Raw genomic sequence first — 18,893 nt, forward strand, 5'->3', positions numbered from 1 at the left:
CTCCCTGTGGCTTGAAGGAGATTAAAATGTAATTGAGAACATTTAACAAAATAAATAAAAATAAAAAAGAAGATAGATAATATCAATATGTGGTTTTCTAAGTCAATATACATCCCTGCAGGGATCTTTACACATGGTTTAGTGGCCCCCTTCCCTTTCTCTTTGAGTTTGGTACCCCTTCTCTAGGCAACTATGACAGCAAATTATAGAAAAGTTGCTAACCTGCATTGTTAGAGGGAATTTCCTCACCTAACACTCAATGAAATCACAGGTCATCATCATCATCATCATCATTAATAACAATAATTACATGATCCTTTCAATTTAAACTGCCAGAAGACAGGGACATGAGCAGATTCAGAGCTGGAAGGGGCCTTAGAGATTTTAGAGATAAGAGAACAGGAAGTGCTGGAGCCAGAAATTTAAAACTAGGGACTCCAAGTCCAATTCCAGTGCCCTTTTCATTTATCAGGCCTATTTAAAATTTTGGATTCCATATATCACTGTCCCCTCCTTTGGGACTGATAACAGATTCCTTGAATTTTAGAAGTAGAAGGCACTTTAGAGTTGGCATCTAGTCAGAACCTCCAATTTTTTTCAGATGAAGAAACTGAGACCCAGGGAAATCAAGCTACTTGTCCAGGTCATACAGCTGGTCGTAGTCCATTATACTTTACACATTACACATTCATATACATTCTTAGGTATAGGTAGAATTTCTACCTACTCAAGTATTTTTTCCTTCTTACTTTCTACAGCCTACTGTGGAACAAAATGGACCCAACCAACCAATCAAAACAAAATCAACCAACCAATTCCAATGACCTATATTCACCATACCAAATTTTCTATACCCACTCAATTCACATCATTCATCTCAAAGTCCTTTATCTAATCTCATAATCTCAAGCAATATCTTCCCTTAGAAGGCCTAATCATTTTCAAATGCTATATTTGAAGGCAAACCACTTACTCTCCAAATGCCCTTGGGTAACTCACAGTCACCTCAATTTCCTCATCTACAAAATGAGGGGGTTGAACTAGATGACCTCTAAGATCTCTACAAGCTCTGTCTATAGCCATGATCTTTCTCTTTCCATTGTTTCTTTCTCTTTGCTTCCTTCACTTTTCAACGACCAAGGTGAAAAAATTATAAAAATCTGACAAGTTGGAAAGGACCTGAAGACTTTTCTAATCCAACATCCCAGCCAAAGCAAAGATTTCCTCTACAATTGCCCTGAAAGATGACATACAAAGTCTGTTTAAATACTTTCAATGGAGAGAAGTTCACTACTTCATATTCCATTGCTGAATCATTAAAATTGTTATAAAACATCTTCCTTAGCTTGCACTGAAATCTACTTAACTTCTCTTTCACTCATCAGCCCTTAACTTTTTACTTTTATCATAACCGTTGATGTTGTGCCTTTTCTTTAGTGATGTTCATATAAAACAGACTGGGAGACCAATGTGTTCAATTTTTGAGTATTGACTCAGCCTTTTCACTGCTAAGCTGCTAACTCTTTTTCTGCAAACTGACATAATGGATAGACACTAAGCTCAGAGTCTGGAGGATATGGGTTTAAATCCCATCTTATACGCTTCCTTGGCTGTGTGATCCTAAACAACTCACATCACCTCACTGTGCCTCAGTTTCCTCATCTGTCAAATGAGAAGGTTGGCCTCCTGGCCTCTGAGTTCCCTTCCTGATTGTGTGATCCTCTTTCTCTTTTCTGAATTTCTGCCTTTTGTCCACAGCTCAGAAGGGGATTATGGAAAGAAAAGTGACCTGGCCGTCAGGAGACCCGTGTTCTAGTCCTGATTCAGTCACGAACCAGTTGCGTGGCCCTGGGCACCTCGCTTCACTTCGCAAATCCTCCGTTTCCCTATATCAAATGAGGGTACTGGACCAGATGATCTCTAAGGGCCTCTTTGGCTCTGAAATTGTTAAGAGGTCTGAGTCTCCAGGGCAGGGACATGAAGAGAATCAAATGCTTTGCGAGCACGCCCTCTTGTGGGAAATGAGGGCAAATGTAGGCCCTGAAAATCAGGCCTGACCAACTGCCATTGGCCAAGCAGAAAGCCAGAGCTCCTGTGGAGAAGGAAGCTCTGAAAGACGGTCGTGAAAAAACATCTTTCTTCTCACTAATCTTCTGATGCCAGAGTTTCCTGCTCTATACTCAATCTACATCTCTAATCTAAGTTAGCTCCTCAAGTTATGGCATCAGCAACTTCAGGGGATCACAGATTGAGAGCTAGACGGGATGCCAAAGGCTCTGACAAGTTTGACCTCATTTTACAGATAAGGAAACTGAGGCCCAAGGAGATTATGTAACTGCCCAAGGTCCACAAGTAGTGAAAAGCTGGGCCAAGATCTGAATCCAGGTCTTCTGACTACAAATCCAGCACTCTGTGAACCATGCCGCCTTTCCTGGTCTTCTGTCGTGATCATCATGATGGCTATTACTTCTTAGCTCTAAGTAAACATGAGGTGTCTGCCTTCTCTTCAGTCTCAACCTGCTCCTTCTCACGTTCATTTAATGACAAACACCTGTCGCCCTCTGTCCTTTCATGTCTTCATCCATAATGTTGCTTTCCAATCTAGTCCTCCCTTCAACCTGAAATGCCTTTAGCTTTCATGTAAGACACTATATTCATTCATGAGGAAGTATTAGGATTCTCAGTACCAATGAAGGAAAATGATCATGTGGATTAAAACAAGATTTCCCTTAGACAACAGATATCTGAAGCCATCCTTGGGTATCATCTAATCATCTAGCTGGGGGGGGGGGGGGGGGCCACTTAGTGGTGCTCTTTAAACACTCACACAGAGAAGTACAATTGGAAGATAATTAGTTACATGTGGCTAATTTCAGTACCTCAGGGAAAACCAAGGATGATTTTTGGCCAATGCTAGCTACAACTTTGGGGAGATGCTACTGTTTCAGCAGGAAAAGCTATTACTTCTGAAGGTCTAAAGGGCTGCAAGTTTGGGATAATGACAGCACACTGGTGAATCACAAGTTAAGTGGAGAGACAGCCACTTGAGCAGCATTTCCCTGCTTCAGCGTTCTGCTAAGCATGGTTGGCTTGGTAACTGCTCTGTACAAATTTCTTTCCATTACGAGCCAAATCATAGGAGAAGAGCATAATCCCACACCAAGTATAACATAAGCAAGATGGCTGAACACAAAATGTTACCTGAGTAATAAATGCATCAAGCAAAGAGAAACAGCTACCTGACTTACTCAAGTGACTGGTCTCCAATTAATAATGATAATAACACTCATGGAGTGCGTTAAGGTGCACAAAGTGCTTCCTTTGGGTTATCTCATTCAAAAGCCTTGCTCATCATTGAGCTATGCTGTTCTTGGCCCAAGCAAGGAGTGCCCTACCGAACACAGCCTGGGGTAGAAGAGGAAATGGAGGCTAACGGCATTTCCATACTCTAGAAGGTCACTTATCTTGCATGTTCTATTTGGTAAATACTTCTGTGAGATTCTACCTGGAGCAGACATTTTTCCTGCAAATTATGAATAAGAGGGATGGATTATTTAGGATTGGAAAAGACTCAAAAGATTCTTTAAGCCAATAACCAAAGTTTCCTAGCAATCAGTGACTAATGGTAGGATCACTGCAACAAAGAAAATCTTTCTCAAAATATCCTATACTAAAAAAAGACCCATTTAAATTTCCCCAATGCTGAGAGTTTGGGACTACCTCCAAGCACAGGGAGGTGCCAAAAAGGTTCCCACCATATTGCTGTTCCATGTGGTTAATATGTTTCACTATTCATATTAGTAGAATACCAGGACTAGCTTATCATGGCAGACTATTCTTCTCAGGGTACCAAAAGCTGGGTTTAAATAATTTATACTTAGGTAACACTCTATGGTTACACTGAGCTTTGTATCTATTAGCTCATTTGCTCCCCAAACAGCAGGAAGGGGGTGCAAATATTTTTTGCCGTTATTTTACAAATGTAGCAGTGTAGGGTAGTGGGCAGAGAGCCGATCCTGAAGCCAAAAACACCTGGGTTCAGGCCCTGCCTGACATATAGACAAATTATACGACCCCAAGCAAGTCCCTTCACATCTCAGTGCTGTAAGCAACTTTTTTAAGACTATGAGGCAGCTAAGTGGCTCAGTGGATAAAGTGCTGGGCCTGGAGTCAAGAAGACCTGAGTTCAAATCCAGTCTCAGACATTCCTAGCTGTGTGACTCTGGGCAAGTCACTTAAACTCTGTTTGCCTTAATCCACAGGAAAGGAAATAGCAAACCACTCCAGTATCTTTGCCAAGAAAACCCCATGGCCAGTTTCACAAAAAGTCAGATGTGACTGGACAACATGACTCTGACCTGCAGCAAATGCAGATTTGCACTGATAGAGGGAATGCCTTCACCCTACACCATTAAAATCACAGGTCCAGTCCACACTCTCGCCCTTTACAAATGACAAAACTGAGGTTCAAAGAAGTTAGGATTAGCCCGAGGACATGCAGTGGCATAATGGGGCTTAACCAAATTTATAATATTGTTTCCATGTGATGATGCATTCAGCTGTGCAGGACAAGGAGGGAACACCAAAGTCTTGTGAACTTATCTGATGGCTCTCCTCACTTCAAGTCTCTCCCCACTCCACTCCATCCTCTACTCTGCTACCAAAGGGATGTGTCCACGTCAACCTCCCCTCCCCATTCAATAAAAACTCTAGTGGTTCCCTATGACTTCTAGGATCAAATAGAAAATCCCATACTTGGCTTTCAAAGCCCTTCATAGTTTGGCCCCTTCCTACCTTTCAAGTCTTCTTGTACCTTCTCACCCTCTCCAGATTCTATGATTCAGTGACACTGGCTTCCTTGCTGTCCCTCTCACGGGACAATTCATCTCCCAACTCCATACATTTTCACTGGATGTCCCCGACTCTTGGATTGTTCTCCCTCCCTATCTCCAGCTCTTAGCTTTCCTGGCTTTCTTCAAGTCTCAGCTAAAATGTCACCTTCTACAAAAAGTCTTTCTCAGTCCAGCCACATTGGGCTTTCTGTCCCCCCGGCAACACTCTGCACTCTTCTGCCTCCACTCAGACTATCTCCTGTGCCTGCAATGCCCTTCCTGCCTCTTGCCTCTTAAACTGTCCTCATCATTTAAAACCTAACCCAAATGTCATCATTTCCTCCACAAGGCCTCCCTGATATCCCTTCTCCTCAAGCCTCAAAGGCAATGTGTTGGACAACTCTTTAATACACAATATTGGGTAAGTGCCTTGTAGCTATCTGTGTTCACATCCTAAGCCCCTCCTCAAAGATAAACTTGAGGAGCACAGAAACATTATCTTATGTAAACTCTGTATGTCCCCCAGAGCCTGGCAGAGTGCTTTGCATGCAGCAATAACTTAATAAATGTTTGTATTTGCATATACGAGCAGCACTGTATGAAGAACAGCACCTGTTTAGAGAGAAGGAACCTGGGTTCAAGTCTTGGCTCTGTGACATTATCTGTGGGACCCCGAGCAAATAATTTAATCTCCCTGAGCTTCAGTTTGCTCATCTATAAAATGGGACTAATAAGATTCAAACTATCAACCTCACAGGACTATTCTAAGGAAATTGTTTTGCAAACTCAATGAATTCAAGTTCTTATTCTTCATGAAGTGTAACTCAGGGATTCCCTATACCGATTTTAGACAAGGCTGAAGGAGAAGCTGCCACAATCACCTCCATTTGTCCTTGAAAACTGTGCTCCTTCACTATAAGCAACTCTGCAAAATTACTTGCTATATGAAATAAAAATATGATCACAAAAGCCAACTCATTGACTTTGCACTCAGAGTAGACTCAGTAATGCAGTGGGAAAAGGTTCATATTCCACCTCCTAACATTTTCTACCTGTGACTTCAAACAAGTCACTTAACCTCACCAGGTCTCAGTTTCCTCAACTGTAAAATGAGGAAGCTGAACTAGACAACCTCTAATGTCTTTCCAGGCCAAATCCTAGGATATTCCCAGCCAAAGCAACTCCTTCACATTTGATACTTAAGTGCTAGTACTAGAAGTAACCCAGGAAAAAGTCACATATCTCAAGCTATGAGACCCTGACACCTAGAATCCCAGAAGACTCAAATGTAAAACTACACGATCCTGGGCAACTTAGGGTCCATATTTCCAGGAGGAAAAAAAAAAGCATCACCTAATTAAGTTAACAGGAACAGGGGCTAGGCTTGTTATGGCACTGGTAAAGGGAACTCCCAAAGGAGGAAAAACCTTTCACCTTCTAAGTAACTTACAATTTTGGAAAGCTGCTGGAGCCCTTCGAAGGTAAAGGACTACTCAGTGTCACTCAATCAGGATGTGTTAAAAAAATGGGACTTGCAGGTCTTCTTGGCTCCAACATCAATCAATTCTCCACCTACTAGGGCTGGGTCTCAATTAAATTAGTACATCAGATAAAAGTGCTTTAAATGCAAATGTTCCCATAGGAGAATATCTAATTGACAGGATTTAAAGAGCTAAGTGGCTGGAGTTCCTTTATCAGCCCCGTCCCTTCACACATTCTTCTTCTCCTCCTCCACGGTGTGATCAAGGCAGCCCCCTTCAGCCTTTCACAGCCCCCTTCACTTACTCACAGGTCAACCAGGCTGCATTTTCAAGCCGCAAGGCTGACAGAGAAACCTGCTATTTCCATGACTTCAATAGGAATTCTAATTCCTTTCAGCACACCACTTTAACCCAGAATGTATCCATGTGGGTGGCCTCACTGCATCAAAGACAGCCTGGCCCTTCAGAAAATTGTTTTCTCTTTTCTTTTCTTGTCAATGTTTATTCTACATGGGCAGCTGGTCTTAAGGGCTGGATAAGGCAATGCCCCATTCTCAGATATCTGCTAAATAGCATCTTGGAATTTTATACAGACTTCAAAAAAAACCCAAAAACTCAATGACAACAAACAAAAACTCCCAACTCCAGACAGATGGGGGTTCCAATGGCCTATGTAAACACGAAGGCAGATGTTTCTAGGTCCAGTAGGGCTCAGCTCGGTACATTCTCATTTTTATTCATTCTGGTGCTCTGGAAGGAGTCACCTCCTCACTGGGAGGGAACCAGCATGAAAGGCAAGCAAAGGGGTGTAGAAGACAAGAAAAGAAACAGGGAGAGAGGGAAAAAGACAGATGCTGCTTTCCCATTACTCACAATGCTACCTCAGTGCTCACTTCCCTCCTTTTCACTGTTCTCCACTTAAAGATTATAAACACCAAACACTGAACAGTCGAAGTGAATAAGCTTACTAAGCTAATTCATAATGAGGTCAGGGAAAGAAAAAATCAGTTGAGAAGAAAACACACCACTCTCTGTTAAAGATGTAAAAAGACTCTTTTACATAAATATATTGTATGTTTCACATTCAAAGGGAAGACTGTAAATAAAATTTGGCTTAAACACTTTTGACTAACATGGCAGAGTCATGTCCAAAAGGAGGAAAAATATATATATAAAATACCAAGTTGGAGTTTTCCTAAATGCTGAACTTCATGAAATTGTTTGTGGAAATATACATGATTTAGAACAAAATTTATTGATATAATAAAACTTTGCATTAAAAAAATCAAATTTACAAATCTCTCAAACAGACATATCCTTACAGCTGATTTAAATTCATGCAGTGCACAGGATTTATAAGGCAATTTACTCAGAAGACAGAAAAGTTTCGCCATTAGAACCAAAATGTTACCTGAGGGAGGGCACCATAATTCCATATATAACCCTTGTGAGGAAAGATATTTGCCACATAACGTAGCTTGCCTTTCTTTATATCTTGTTTAATGGGATTCAATGGCTCCTTGGTGGCAATCTAAAGAGATCATAGGAAAAAAAAAGGAAAAAAGTCAAATGAATAGCAATTAATCCTCTATCCAAGTGGCTGAAAAGTTCTTTAAAAGTCTGCTATTTTTAGACCAACAAAGTTCATATAATCTATTCATGTCATAGGCTAAAAAAAAAAAGTCAAGACTGTTCATACTATGAATCTACAAGCTAATCTTTACAGGTTTGGAAAAGAATGTCTGGAAAAGAAATGTTGAGATTTTACAAGTCTATCAATCTCAAAAATCTAACAAGTAGGAAGATTGGAATGGTCAACAGAGTATGATTAGTCAACTTACTTTTTTTTGTTGCTCATCTTAAGCTTTTTTAAATCAATGTTATGATAAAATTAATTGGGAGGCCATGGTCTAGTTGGTTGGTTCAAAGTCACATTTCTACTAAGCTTCACTAAAATAGTTTCAAATTATTGAAAGGAAAAAAATTACCCATAATATCAAGTTAATAAAAATAAGCATTAGCATGCTTGATGAAGAAAATTATTTGCATTGGGTGAAGTTTCAAATTTTGGGATCCTGTGTCTTCCTTTACTAGGCAAAGGAGGAAAAGACTGTGAAATATTGTAAATAAAGAGAGCAATAATCTAGTGTTCATCATTATTATTATCATTATTGAAAACCCTAATAAAGGCTGATCATTATAAACAGGTGCAGGAGGTACTTCCACACATTCTGAGAAAAAGACTTACCAAAAAAAAAATACCTAATTTAAAAGCTAGAATTAACATTAACACTAGAAATACTAGAAAGTAGAAATGCTTTGGATAACTCAACAGAAACAGTTGCCACAAATTAAATCCTACTTTGCTCTGCAAGTGGTCTTGCTGAACACTTCAGAGTATGAGGGGAAGCTCTGGAGGGGCCTTGGTCTGAACATCTTCTTCTGAAGAAGATTCAGAATGACTAATCAGCAGAAGAGCAGATGTTCTTAGATAGTCATCGTAAATCAAGCATTCCCCTGGAAAACTCTATCACTCCCGCATGAGCAAAATCTAAAGGGAGAATTAAGTCCTTGGAAACCAAAACTGGCATCACTCCCAAATAAATAGATTTCAGGGCCATCACTGAACTAAATATAACTCAGTGGCTGCTTAGGTCACCCTTGAAAACAGTGTTTGCCACTTCTCAAGGTGGAGGGGAGGATGGGGGAGGAGAAGGGTCAGTTCAATTCTCACATACAGAGGTCATTTACGATACAAAATTAAGTTAATAGATTTGCACTGGAAAAAAAAAAACAGATAAGGACAAGTGCAACTGCATCCACCTGACAACTAAATTGTAAATCCTTTTTTTTTTTTTTAAACGTATCCTGGGGCCGTTTTCAGAGTTCTGAGAACCTGGCTTGAGGTTCTGTCTCTGGAAAATATTAGTTGTGCGACTTCAGGCAAGTCATTCTCAGTGCCTTCAGTGATGCTTTAACAATATGAATGTCTAAGGGTTACGGGTCTGCAACGGTAGAGGGAGTGTCCACACTGGGAGTTCTCTATCCTGATGATATCATAGGTCATAGACTCACACACGCAGAGCTGAAAGAGACCTCAGAGACCATCTAGTCCAACCCCCTCATTTTACAAATGAGGAAACTGAGGCACAGGGAGGTTAAGTGATTGGCCCAAGATCACGTTGGTAGTTCAGATCAATAGAGTTTTTCTTTTAACCAAATGGAAAATAAGTTCAACAAAAAAGGTTCATAAATTATAACTTTTGTCCTCATTTAAAAAAGCAATGGTCAAATATATTGAATTTTGTGGGAAGCCGCTTAACTAAAAGACCACGTATGTTCTGGATACTTAATAATGAAGTTATAATTTCCTTTGATATTAGTAGGATATATTCAATCACATACCTCCATTTTGGCATTTGTCCAACGAGGTACTTCTACGACCATATTAAACACTGCCTGTGATAATAACAATAATAAAAGAATTTAAAACCTATCAACTCATAACATCTCAATTTATGTGCTTCAAAATATGCTTCAGGTTTTTTTCTTTTCCTATGAACATCAACCTCATCTAAGAAAAATTCTTACTCCAATTCAATGAGCCAAAGTCTCCAATTTCCTAAAAACTAAGAGGAAAATAGTGTCTAAAAAAATATAACTACATTCTCCAATTTTCCATGTCATCACAACCATGGAAATTCAAGTCAGAGGGCCTCGAGTCAAATTTCAGATCTGCCACCGAATACCTGTGTGACCCTGAAAGAGTCACTTACATTCTCTGGGTCTCATTTCTTCATCTGTCAAATGAGGAGTTCGGGCTAGATGTCCTTAAAGGCCCATTCTGGCTCTATGATGAGATCCTATGATGAGAATCCTAGAAGATCTGAGCTAGAAGAGACCTATGAGATTATTTTGCCCAATCCTCTCATTTGACAGATAGGTAAAATGAGGTAGAGTGAGGTGAAATTACCTGTTTTTGTTTGTTGTTGTTGAATTTTTTTTTTTTAAGTTCTATATGAAATTCCAAGATGCTATTTAGCAGATATCTGAAAATGGGGGCATGGCCTTTTCCAGAACTTAAGACCAGTTGCCCATACGGAATAAACATTGACAAAGAAAGGAAATAAACACTGAAAAGAAAGGAGAAAACAAATAGTCACATGACTACTAAGTGGTAAAGCCAGCATTTGAACGCTGATCTCCCTTCTCCCAATCTCCCTTACTACAGAGAAGAGTTACGTCCGGAAATGAATTCCGTAGTGCAGTTTAGTAGATAGTCGGAAGGCATGGGGGCTCTAGTCCCATCTCCATTTAACCACTTAAGCTTCTCAGGTGAAGTTTCTTCATCTTTAGGTAATAATTGCCCACTTCACAAGACTATCTTAAGGATCAAAAGAAAGGAAGCTTGGGGAAAGCTGAAACTTGAAAAGTATAAAATATTATACCAATGTACAAATTATTATTATTAAATGCAAAATTAGTAGAAGTAGTCATTAAAATTTGATCTCACAGGCAGCACAATTAAGAGTAGTCTCAGCCAATGTATTGCCAAACTCTGCAAGCCAGAAGGTAAGAGACCCTAGAGTTAGCTGCAAAACAAGCACATTGCTTCATTTACCATTTCTGAACTTTATGAATGCCCTGCATGGCTACAAAAGTATAGTTTCAATCAAAAGTGGTTCTAGGACTATGGTGGGTTCAAAGGTCTCCTTACCCCCACCCCCCTCAGTGGTCCTATCAAGACAGCTTCTCAAGATAAGGTTAAGTCACCCAAAGGAAGTGCTCTAACAGCCAATCTCATCATTGCTAAATAATGGCTTAGATAGAGCTTTCTTTAGCCATGTCTGAAGTTTTTCAGAGGCTGAAACAAAGAAAGTTCTTTACTCACAATTAGATGGAACTACAAAGAAACACAAAGGCACTGAATGGTGTTTTTATGAAGCTGCCCCTAGCTGTGGCTCAGGGATCCATATGGCAGGACTGCCGCATGCTAGTTATAAGAGGGGAGAGGCTAAACCTGAGCCTGGATTTCTCTCGTTGCTCTGATTCTCAACAATTATTCCCCCAGAGCATGTCTCATCGCCTGTCTCAAGCAACTGCAGACACAGCCGCACCATTATGCTTCATTTTCTATGCTCTTTCGTGAGGCACCTCTGCACCTGTTTAAATATGTCTGAAGTCATCGTTATAAAGGAAAACCTAAGTAAATGGCAGATGTTCACATAATTTATTCATCTCAGAAAGCCTGGTTACTAGAGAACAAATGCTTTGGATGAATGCATAGAGGGTAACAGAGAAGACCACACTAGTGACAAGAAATGGAGTTTTATACAATGCTAACTACCATCACCACTCACAGAGCTCAGAATGCGGCCAAAGGACCATCGATGAGGGCTGAATTTTAAGCTGGCCAAGCACGAGCTCCCCCAAAACCTCTCTCATTCTGGTTCTGCTCACTGAGGACTAATTCCCAGCCTGCCTACTTGCTCTTCTACAGTGAAAGGCACGTGCTTACAATAAAGGGTAAGAAGATGACATTTTTCTGATCGTTTTTCCTAAAAGTTCGTTTGTAAGTTAGTTGCTCGGAACTCTGAATGCATTTTCTCATTGATCAATCATTGAATCAATTAATCAATCAATAAACATTTATTAAGCACCTACCTCACGCCGGGCACTACGTTAGGGGCTAGAGACACAAAGACCAAAATGAAATGGTCCTTGCTCGCTATATTGTAAGATGCAATCCTTTAAATGACTGGTTAGCTCACAAAAGCCTCCCTACCACATAACCCAGCCCACTCCTGAAACAGTACTAACAGTCAGTAGCCCAGGGCACTCTCCCCAAATCCCAAGCCCCCTTGAACTCTCTTAGCTTGAGCCCCTCGGAGTCCTAAGCCTAGGATCTGCGGGGGTGGGGGTGGGGGGTGGGGAAGAGAGAGCAGGAAGACGGGGAAGACTGTGTGCAAGCAGCTCCCGTGGCGGTGAGGACAGGATTCGGAGCACACGGGACAGTAGCCAGTCCTCCGGCACCTTTGGGTGAGGACAGATTAGCCAGGTCTCCATTCAGTTGGACAGTTATTCATGCACTGGAAAGGGAAAGCTGACCTCATCCAATTTACCTGCAAAACTGCTCTCTCTTATCTCACCTACTGCTGGTCACCAAGTACAAAACACGTTTCTCAATCTGACTTAAGTGTAATTTTTTAAAACGGAAGGTGTTGGAGCTCTTTCTCTTTGCTTCTGGATAGGGTAAAGATTCATGTTCACCCACAGCATAGGTGCCACGCACTGAGCACTGAGAGGGGGAAGGCTTCCTTCCCCTGCTCTCCTCTTCTACCTTGGGGCCCCCAGAAGCCAGCTCTGGGTAGCTGGTTATCCTGTCTCATTTGTCCTTTTCCACTCCTGGTGCACGGGGTAGAATTCCCACAGGACAGGGAATCAAGCCCTGGGGATCTTGAAGCCAGGATTCCAGGCCCAGATGTTGTAGCCAAGAGGAAGCCCTAAGAAACCAGGGACTCCAGCCCAAGGAGGGCTTTGGACTTGGAACATGGGAGTGTGCAAAGCTGTGAAGTCAATTCCTTTCCCTTCCCCAGTGTATGAGATGGTCATGGGATGGGACAGCGGATTTAATGTCCCCAGGTTTGGGGGGGATGTTTGTATGTTTGTTCTTGCTATTCCTTTGTAAATGTTCCTTGGACAGGAAGGAAGGAAGGAAGGAAGGAAGGAAGGAAGGAAGGAAGGAAGGAAGGAAGGAAGGAAGGAAGGAAGGAAGGGAGGGAGGAAGGGAGGGAGGGAGAGGGGGGAGAGGGAGAGGAGAGAGAAAGAAAGTGAGTGTCAGGGGGTTTTAGTATGAATCCTAGCTCTACTACTACTTCCCATGTGAGGTTGACAAGTCATTTAACCTTTGGGGGGGGCCTCAATTTCTAAAACTGCAAAACAAAAAGATGAGACCTCTCAAGATGACCCTTTAACTCTAAATCCGTGCCCCTGAGGAGTGCTTTAAGAGCCATAAAGCATTTTTCTCACAACAACCCAGTCAGGTAAACAGTTCAGCTCACATCACCCTTATCTTACAGATGATAAGACAGGGTCCTTGAGAAACGAAGTGGCTTGCCCAGGGATCATTCAGCTGGCCTTGGGTCAAAGCCAGGTCTCTCCTCCAGAGGTCAAATCCAGTGAGAACCCCTTTCTACTACACCACACTGCCTCCAACAAAGGAAAAAAATTAACTGAACATCAATCAATAGATTAGAAGGCATTTATTAGACACTTCTATGTGCCATATACAAGGCTAAGCACTGGGGATACAAAGAAAGACAAAAGCAGGCCCTACACCCTCAAGGAGATCACATTTTTTATATAGCAAACATTTTTTAGATAAATAGATAGATAGATGATACACATATGTGTGTATATCTACACACACAAACATATAAAAATATATGTATATGTATGAAATGTAAGTGTATATATGTATACATATGCACAAATATGTATGCATACACATATGCACATGTATACATACGTGTATACAGTCACACAAATATGTATCTATTTGTATGACTCCAGCTATTAATAAAAGTCATTACCAATATTTATATAATGCTTTAAGGTTTGTAAAGCTCTTTACATACATTATCTTATTTGATCCTCACAACAACCCTAAGAAGGAGATGTTATTATTTCCATTTTACAGAAAAGGAAATTGAGGTTCAAATATGCTAAGTGACTTGTCCAGGGCCACAAAGTTAGTAAGTGTGTGAGGTCACATTTGAACTCAGGTCTTCCTGACTCAAGGCCCAACGATTTATCCACTACTAACCAAACTCCTTCTCTCAGGTTCTTAAAATAAAATGGTTTCCTCTAAGGTTTAAATATAAGCCCTTACTCTTTGACCAGAACAAATCAACCTGTATCTTGGGTTATTCATCTACAAAATGGGACAACAACATTCGCTCTGCATGCCTCACAGAACGAGAAGCACAAAATCAGAGACACAAGCAAAAACATTTTAGAGCACTATACAAATATCAGTCATGATTGTTATGATGATCTTAAACAATGAAAGTTATTTACAAAAAACAAAAGCCTCTAGACATACGTCGTGCTCACTAGTCCGAGCTTTCTTTGCAGGAATGCCATTCTCCTATGTATGAGGAGGGGGAGAAATACACTTATGTTTGCACATCTCTTTACAAAAGATCACCAACTGCTTCTGGGGCATTTCCAACTGGATGTCCTAGAGGCATCTGAAACGATTCCTTACCTTACCCCAAACCCCACTTATCTCCGTAACTTCCCTGTTTCTGTACAAAGTATCAACATCATCTCAGTCACTCAGCTTTGTAACCTCAGAGTCATTCTCAATTCCACACTTTCCCTCAATTCCCCCCACAAGCACCCCCACCATATGCCATCAGTTGCCAACTCACTCGGATTCTACCTTCACAACATCTCTTGCACCTGTTCCCCCACCTGGGTCAGGCCTTTAAACTTTGTTTCCAGGACTCTCGCAATATCCTCCCAATTGGTGTCTCTACCTCAATCTCTTTCCTCTCCAATCCATCTTTCAAACGGCTTCCAAAGTGATATTTCTAAAGCACAGGTCCAGCCTTGTCACTGCCTTACTCAAAAACTTCCAGTGGTCCCCCAGGATAAAATACAAACTCCTCCAGTCAGTTTTGAAGGTCCTTTACAATCTGCCTCAAGCCTACCTTTCTAGACTTATTACATATCACTCCTCTCTGCCCACTCAACAGTCCCACCAAACTGGTCCATGTGGGGCTACTCACACACAGATTCCATCTGTTCAGGCTGCCTCTCAGGCCTGGAACACACTCCATCCTCACCTCTGTCTCTTAAAATCCTTACTTTCCTTTAAAGCGCAGCTCAAACACCAGCAGAAATCCCCTTGTATTTACTTTGTACATATTCTATATGGTCTAATGTATACATAATGCACATATTTTTTTAAATTCATCTATATCTACATATAAATAAATATCCATCTATATCGATATATCTGTATAACTAAATTTTATGTACATCTATATTTATCTATATAGATCTATATATAGCTATATTTTTATATTATCTATTTATCTATTATAAACGTCTATATCTACATAAATATCTATACTGTTCTATATATCTACATTTTATCTACATTTTTCCTTTATCTATAGTTATGTATCTATATAGAGATATATCTATATGTGGAAGCATATATACATGCACACATATGTGAGGTCTGTATATGTATATTTATATGTATATATATATATATGCATGTTACATGTGTGTGGATATACAGATTTAGATAGACATTCACACACATAATGCAAGTACCCAGAGGGCAGGGGCTGTTTAATTTTTGTTACTGCATTCCCAGAGTCTAGGCCAGTGCCGTTAATAAATGCCTGTTGATTACTGTAATAAAGACATGTTTGTCAGTGTTGTTCTATATTGCCCGGCCAGAAGATTAAAATAAAACTGCAGTAAGAGGTGACAACAGAACCAAACTGCAACCAACAATTAATCACTGAGCACCTACTGCACGCTTAGAACTGCCAGTATATTCACGTAACACTGATATCTTCTATGAATATGACACCAAGTGCCTTATGGATCAAATGTCCTACAAGGTTAAATCCAAAGAGGGCATAAAAAAGCGTTGGTTTTTTTTAAAATGAATCGTGAACCATTTAAAAACGTCTGAGTGGATTTGTTTGGTGTGTTCTCATAAGTTTAAAAATAATTAAAACAAAACCAACTCTATCAAGGGTCTTTTTCCCAAGTCTTTCTTCAAGAAGCAAATCCAGTGCTTGAACTAAAGGCAAGTGCAGCAGCAGCTTCCAGCGATTACGTATAAAACAGTCACTTCATTATCGAAATGAAACTCCAGGGAGTGTGACTAACAAGACGTGAAAGTACTCGACTGCAGCCCATGCCTTGTAATTCTCCAAAGGTGTGATTACCACCCCTCTCTTGAGCATCCTTGCTGGTTTTAAATTAAAACAGCCTCTGGGATGGGGCGGGAAGGAGAACTATGCCCCTTACACCACCTTACACATTGTGTACTTTTGCACAGAAAAACAACCCATCATGAAGGAAATGAACATAATTCAGGAATAAATGTAGGAAAAGGGACTGTTATAAGCCAGCCCTAAAACATTATTTTTGTCTTCCAAACAACCACACTCCAAAGTGCAAATAACAGTGGTTCTAATCACTATTGGCTGCGTGAGTAAAGCCTATTTGTGCGACCCCTGTGGGACTGAAAACTGTTTGCAGTCACTGTGACAATCTAAGTGTGCCATTATCCCTACCCCACTGCCAATCATCCAGGACTCACAGGGCTTCTCCTAGCCTTGGCTCATTGTAATGTTAAGAAAGCCCCAACCTCAAGCTAAATTTTTCTGTGTAACACAAAATTCTCAAACCCACTGTGGTCACCTCCTAAATCACTCCTCTCAAAAAGGAAGTCATTTTGATACTTTGGACCAAATATGTTTGTCTGTATTTTTTTAATTACATGACATATTCAATTTAATTCAATAAATATTTACTAAGTGCCAAGCATAGTGCTACGTCACTTAACTTTGCGGAGCCTCAGTCTCCTCATCTTCGATAAGACAGTATTTGGACTAGATATCTTCTAAGCCTCTTTCCAGTTCCAGCTCAATGAACCTATGCTCCAGATGTCCTTCTGCACATTCCAAGGGCAACCACTGGGGCCCCGATGACTACTTCTCCTTTTGCTTCTACTCTTCCAAGCTTATGATGCTCCTAATTCCCAATGATTCACCACGCCCTAGAGGTGGCAGCCACACTACGAGCAAGGACAGACACTCCAGTATTCCGTTGTTATTGTTGCTGTTCAGTTGTTTTTCCATCACGTCCGACTCTACATGACGTCGTTTGAGGTTTTCTTAGCAGAGAATGGTTTGCCATTTCCTTCTCCAGCTCATTTTACAGATGAGGAACTGAGGCAAACAGGGTTAAGTGACTTGCCCGGCGTCGTAGCTAGTGGGTATCAGAGGCCAGATCTGACCTCAGGAAAATGAGTCTTCCTGCTCTAGGCCAGGCGCTCTATCCACTGCACCACCTGAAGAACAACCATGTACAGCCTGTGACTGGTAGAAAGTCTATTTCAGACTCTACCTCTTCATAGCTGGCTTTGTTCTCTAAATCAAGGCTCCTCAACCTGGGGCGTGTGGACTTTTTAAAAAAACCACTTCTATACCCATATTTCAATAGAATTGCTTTTCTATAACGGTAATCCTGTGTATTACTGCATGTATTTAAAACCATTATTCTGAGGCGCCCATAGACTTCTGCAGACAGAAAGCCCCTACTCCACAATGAGGAGCACTAGACCCTTCAATCGGCTTAGCATGGGATGCAGCAGAAGCCTTACTCAGCTGCTCCGTCCCATTCTGCTCAGTCTGACAACCACAAATAAATCCAGCTGAGGGACCTTCAACTAAGTTCACCCCCTTACAGTGCTACATCAGCGACAGCAGTTCTAGATTGTGCTCTGGAGAGGATTCTTGGAGCCTTCCTTTGCTTAGGAAACCTGATTCTGTAACAAAACCATGTGCCTTAGCACCCACGTCTACTTCCCCATCAGGACACAGTGAAGAATGTTGGATCTGAGCACCTGAGTTTGAGTCTTGAGTCTATTTTACCTGGATGGCCTTGTGCTAATAACTTAACCTCTCTGAGCCTCAGTTTCCTCATCTGTAAAACGAGTTTAAACTAGATGATCTCTAAAATCCTTTTCAATTCCAAATCTATGATTCCACGACCCTATCACCTCCAAAGCACCAAACATGACCGTGGCCCTGAGGTCAATTTCAACTCTATTAATCCACATACAATTCTTTCACTTACCCAGGCCTTCTCCCCACGATCCTCCACCATCCTCTGGTTCCTCACCCACTCCCTCCAATTGTGCCATAGTACATGGAGCACTGGACTTAGAATCGGGAAGCCCTGAGTCTGAATCCCATCTCAAACATTTCCTAGCTATTCTAGGTTTGGATAAATCTGGGTAATTCACTTAACCTATTTCAGTATATAAAACAAAGATGATACTAGCAACAATCTCAGTATCTAAAATAAAGGTAATCTTAGCACAAGGTTAGGGACACTTTGCATATCTTAAAGGACTATATGTGTCAAATATTTTGAATTTGGAAGGCCTCACTTTCAGCTGATTTCCTTCTCCTGTAACTAGGACAGCCCAGTTTTCATATTATCAAAGCTGAGACCAAATATCATATCTAAATTTATCTTTTAATAGTGCCACCAAAAAAAAAAAAACACATTATTGAAGGCAGAAAAAATTCAGTGATGTTGGTAGTAAATGAATGTATATTATTCAATAAATCCATTTTTTTTTACATTAGTTACCTATATACTTTTATGTGGTACCCACTACTCAGAAACTCCCCTTTTCCCAACTATCAGCTCTGCCCTCTATTCCCATTCATCTCTGCAGTATCTAAACTCCTGCAGTTCTGGTGTCTCTAGAGCTTCATTCCTTACTTGATAGCAAATTCTAGGAATCTCT

At 40.8% G+C, this 18,893-nt stretch overlaps 1 protein-coding gene across 1 annotated transcript in view; it reads right to left on the reverse strand.

Annotated features, from left to right (window-relative positions):
• The window catches only part of PPA2 (pyrophosphatase (inorganic) 2), a 119,645-nt gene that overhangs the window by 88,590 nt on the left and 12,162 nt on the right, over positions 1-18,893 (reverse strand). Inside the window, exons 3-4 of the mRNA XM_027837562.1 lie at positions 9,719-9,772; positions 7,725-7,844 (exon numbers count right to left, since the gene is read on the reverse strand). Coding sequence (XP_027693363.1) covers positions 7,725-7,844; positions 9,719-9,772 — 174 coding nt within the window. The remainder of the gene's footprint in view (positions 1-7,724; positions 7,845-9,718; positions 9,773-18,893) is intronic.

Source organism: Vombatus ursinus, unplaced genomic scaffold (genome assembly GCF_900497805.2).
Source record: "Vombatus ursinus unplaced genomic scaffold, bare-nosed wombat genome assembly UNPS02014821.1, whole genome shotgun sequence".
In the NCBI taxonomy this organism is placed as follows: domain Eukaryota; kingdom Metazoa; phylum Chordata; class Mammalia; order Diprotodontia; family Vombatidae; genus Vombatus; species Vombatus ursinus.